At 43.7% G+C, this 4,275-nt stretch overlaps 1 protein-coding gene across 1 annotated transcript; it reads right to left on the bottom strand.

Moving 5' to 3' along the window:
- Positions 1 to 999: 999 nt before the first annotated feature.
- LOC132305119 (uncharacterized) lies at positions 1,000 to 3,042 on the bottom strand. Its single transcript, XM_059802799.1, has 3 exons — positions 2,560 to 3,042; positions 1,899 to 2,421; positions 1,000 to 1,157 (listed from the first exon to the last, which is right to left on the bottom strand). Exons 1-3 carry the CDS (start codon positions 3,040 to 3,042, stop codon positions 1,000 to 1,002), a joined length of 1,164 nt encoding a protein of 387 aa, XP_059658782.1.
- Between the last annotated feature and the right edge of the window lie 1,233 nt (positions 3,043 to 4,275).

Genomic DNA, 4,275 nt, shown 5'->3' with positions numbered 1-4,275 from the left:
CATTTTTTGCACATGTTTTTGGCGTTCGACTTATAGTGTCACTCTCATTTTCCATTTGTTGTGCAAGTGTCTGGCGTTCGGCTAATAGTGCCACTTGCCACTTACTCGGCTTAAGTGCTTGGTGCTCGGCTAGAATGCCACTTGTCACTTTCGCTTTTCATTTTTTGTGCAAGTGTCTGACGTTCGGCTCATAGTGCCGCTTGCCACTTACTTTGCTAAGTGCTTGGCGCTCGGCTAGAATATCATTTGCCACTTTCATTTTTCATTTTTGTGCAAGTGTCTGGCGTTCAGCTCATAATGCCACTTGCCACTTACTTTACTTATTGCTTAGCGCTCGGCTAGAATGCCACTTGCCACTTTCATTTTTCATTTTTGTGTAAGTGTCTAGCGTTCGGCTCATAGTGCCACTTGCCACTTACTTTGCTAAGTGTTTGGCGCTCGGCTAGAATGCCACTTGTCACTTTCACTTTTATTTTTGTGCAAGTGTTTGGCGTTCAGCTCATAATGCCACTTGTCACTTACTTTGCTAAATGCTTGGTGCTCGGCTAGAATACCACTTGCCACTTTCACTTTTCATTTTTGTGCAAGTATTTGGCGTTCAGCTCATAGTGCCACTTGCCACTTACTTTGCTAAGTGCTTGACGCTCGGCTAGAATACCACTTTCCACTTTCACTTTTCTTTTTTGTGCAAGTGTCTGGCATTCGGCTCATAGTGCTACTTGCCACTTACTTTGCTAAGTATTCTTTGCTCAATCAGCTTTTGCTTTCTTTTTTTTTCTTAAAACAAAATGGCATTTTTTTTTATAGATTTTGGAAATTCCATGCATACATTTGTGAGTAGATAACTCGAAGCGTGCATTGCTTGAAATAGAATTCAACTTCCTACTGGTAATACCTTTTCAGGGATGTAGCGTTCCATAGTTTATTGACCAACCCTCCAGCCATGGTCTCCAGAACGGATGCCCCCTTTCCTATGACTTCCGCAACTCTGTATGGACCTTACCATGGTGACATCATCTTCTTGAGAATTCCCACCTTCTTTTTCAGAACCAGATCACCAGGTGCAAAATCTCTATATCTCACCTTTTTGTTGTGGCTATTCATGAGCATCTGCTGATAAGCTGCAAGCCTTACTGCTGCTGCGTCTTTCTTTTCTTCTAGTAAGTCAAGGTTAAGTCTCACTATGTTATCGTTCTGCTCTTAATTCCATGCTAAGCTCCGAATAGTCGAAATTAAATGCTCGAATGGTAATACTGCCTCAGTGCCATATGCCATAGCGAATGGGCTTTCTCTGGTCAGTCGTCTCGGGGTTGTTCTGTAAGCCCATAGGATGTTTGGGAGCTCATCCAACCATTTCCCTTTTTCTTCCTCAAGCTTCTTCATTATACAAGCAAAGATTGTTCTGTTTGTGATCTTAGCTTGACCGTTTGCCTGTGGGTGGCTGACCGTTGCTAACTTTTGATTGATTCCATACACTTCCAACAATTCCCTCACTTGTTTGCTGTCAAGATTAGTTCCATTGTCCATAACAATCAACCTTAGCACACCAAATCGACAAATGATATTACTCCAAATGAAGCGTCTCATTTAAGTCTAAGTCGCACTGGGATATGGTTCTACCTCCACCCATTTGGTAAAGTAATCTGTTGTAAGAAAAACGTATTTATTCTGCGATCTGGCGATCGGTAGCAGGCCAACCACATCCATCCCCCATTGCGCGAAAGGTCATGGTTTGGCCATTACGTGCAAGTCTTCAGGTGGTTAGTGGATCAATGGTCCGAACCTTTAGCATTTATTGCATCTTCTAGAGAATTCCTTTACATCTCGTGATATGTTCGGCCAAAAATATCCCTGCGTCATCATTTTGTGCGCTAGAGACCTCCCCCTTGAATGATTACCACATACACCTTCATGGATAGTTCGCAATATCTGCCTAGCTTCTGTGGGGGAAACATACTTCAAGTAAGGCCCTAAGTAAGACCTCATATACAACTGGTTGTGTATTATGGCATACTTTGCAGCATTCGATCTGAACTTCCTTACTTCATCCCTTTGCTCGGGCAGAACACCATCTTGTATATAGGTCAGAATTGGATTTATCCAACTCGGCTCATATGGTATGACATTCACTTGCCAAGGATCCGAGCTCGATGGTTCTTCAAAGATAGACAGCTGGCATAACACACCAACAGAAATCACCCTTGCCAGTGTTTCTCCAGAACTCGACACACTGCATGCTAACCGATCGGCGTCCTCATTATACTCCCTCGGCAGTTGGATGAATTTGATTTGATCAAAATTCCTAGCCTCACGCATAATGGCAGAACGATATACCTCCATTGTTTCATCCTTGGCTATGTACTCCCCAGTCACTTGCTGAACGATCAGCTGCGAATCGCTAAAAGCAACTAAACTTTTGACCTTTAGTTAATTGGCTAGCCTCAATCCAGCCAGTAATGCCTCATATTCTGCTTCATTATTGGTTGCCCTGAACTCAAGTCTGATCGTTTGACTCAAGGTGGTACCTTCTGGCGTTTACAACTTAATCCCAATTCTTACCCCCATCTGATTTGAAAAACCATCAACGAAAAGCTTCCATGAAGATTCTCCAGGATTTTCCTCCGGGTCCGCTACATCACACTCCAATAAGAAATCAGCCACCGCTTGTCCCTTGATGGCCCTTCGGGGTTCATACGTTATGTCAAAAGAGCTCAGCTCTATTGCCCAATTCGTCATTCTCCCAGACAAATCTGGCTTATGCAGAATTACCCTTATGGGAAAAATGGTCAAAACGACTATAGGATGTGATTCGAAATAGTGCATGAGCTTCCTCTTTACATTCACCAAAGACAAGATCACTCGTTCGGCCTTTGAGTTCCTTCTCTCTGGCTTGGACATTGTTTTGCTAACATAGAACACTGGGAACTGCTTACCCTTTTCACATCGTATCAGAACGACGCTTGTTGCAATGCTAGAGACTCCAAGATACATAAAAAGCTTTTCACCTGGTTTTCGGGCAGTTAAGATTGGTGGGTTTCGCATATACTCTTTTAACCTAGTCAATGCTTGCCTTTGCTCATCCCCCCCAAAATTGCTTTCCGTAACTCCTTATTGTATCGAAAAATGGTTTGCACCGGTCTGATAGCTTCGAAATGAATCGACTTAGTGCCGCTATGCGTCCGGTGAGAGTTTGCACTTCCCTGACTGTGCTTGGTTCTGCATTTTTTAGTAGAGTCTCTGCTTGGGCTGGGTTAACTTCAATCCCTCTGTTGTTGACCACGTGGCCAAAGAATGGCCCGGAACCTACACCGAACGAGCACTTGGTTGGGTTCAACTTCGTACCATACCTTCTTAATACTTCGAACACCTCTTGCAAGTGTTGCAAATGAAGGTATTTCTTTCTGCTCTTTACCACCATGTCATCGATATAAGCCTCCACAGTGTTACCCATTTGACTCTTAAAAATCTTACTGACCAGCTTTTGGTTCGTGGCTCCGGCATTCTTCAGTCTGAACAACATGACCTTGTAACAGTAGATCCCTCATTCGGTAACAAAAGAGGTCTTTTCCTCATCGTTTGGATCCATAAGGATTTGATTGTAGCCTGAATAGGCATCCAGAAAGGTTAGCCGTTCGTACCCAGTTGTAACATCCACCATCTGATCAATCTTTAGAAGTGGAAAGCTATCTTTCAGGTAGGCTTTATTTAGGTTGGTGAAGTCAATGCAAACTCTCCACTTCCCATTCTTCTTTTGCACTACAACCACGTTCGATAGCCAGGACGGATATTGAACCTCTCTAATGAACCCAACCTCTAACAACTTATCAATTTCATCGGCAATGATCTGGTTACACTTCGAAGCGAACTTCTTCTGCTTCTGTTGTACAGGCTTGACGCTCATATCTACGTTAAGGGAATGACAAGAGACAGAGGGGTTGATCCCTGGCATGTCCGAATGGCTCCAAGCTAACACATCTGCTTTTTGAGAAAGGAAATCAACTAATTGGCTCTTTTCTTCCTCTGCAAGGCTTGAGCTTACTCTCGTGGTTCAATCTGCCCTCAAATGATCAATTTGCACTTCAACCAGAGGTTCTTCGGTCAACGCCGGAAGCTCCTCTTCCATGTTCATGCTGGGGGGAGGTTCTTGTAATTGCTATCTTGGGCTAACAGGGCAGACGAGAGCTTTTCCTTTCCTAGCGGCTTTCAGAGTTACCGAGTAACACTCCTTGGCTGTAACCTGGTCCCCACGGATATCAATCACCTTATTCCCATCCG

Source organism: Cornus florida, unplaced genomic scaffold (genome assembly GCF_030987335.1).
Source record: "Cornus florida cultivar Cherokee Brave unplaced genomic scaffold, ASM3098733v1 CherokeeBrave_3.0.0_Hap2_Chr04, whole genome shotgun sequence".
Classification (NCBI taxonomy): Eukaryota; Viridiplantae; Streptophyta; class Magnoliopsida; order Cornales; family Cornaceae; genus Cornus; species Cornus florida.
The sequence above is the reverse complement of the archived record's forward strand: the minus strand, read 5'-3'. Positions and strand labels throughout refer to the sequence as shown.

What these genes read in the sequence shown, in the direction of transcription:
- LOC132305119 (XM_059802799.1), bottom strand. Translation starts at nt 3,042, where the DNA reads ATGCGAAACCCACCAATCTTAACTGCCCGAAAACCAGGTGAAAAGCTT. An exon ending in GTTTTTCAAATCAGATGGGG is followed by an intron (nt 2,422 to 2,559) that starts GTAAGAATTGGG and finishes AATTAACTAAAG; the next exon opens with GTCAAAAGTTTAGTTGCTTT. An exon ending in TATCCATGAAGGTGTATGTG is followed by an intron (nt 1,158 to 1,898) that starts GTAATCATTCAA and finishes TTGACTTACTAG; the next exon opens with AAGAAAAGAAAGACGCAGCA.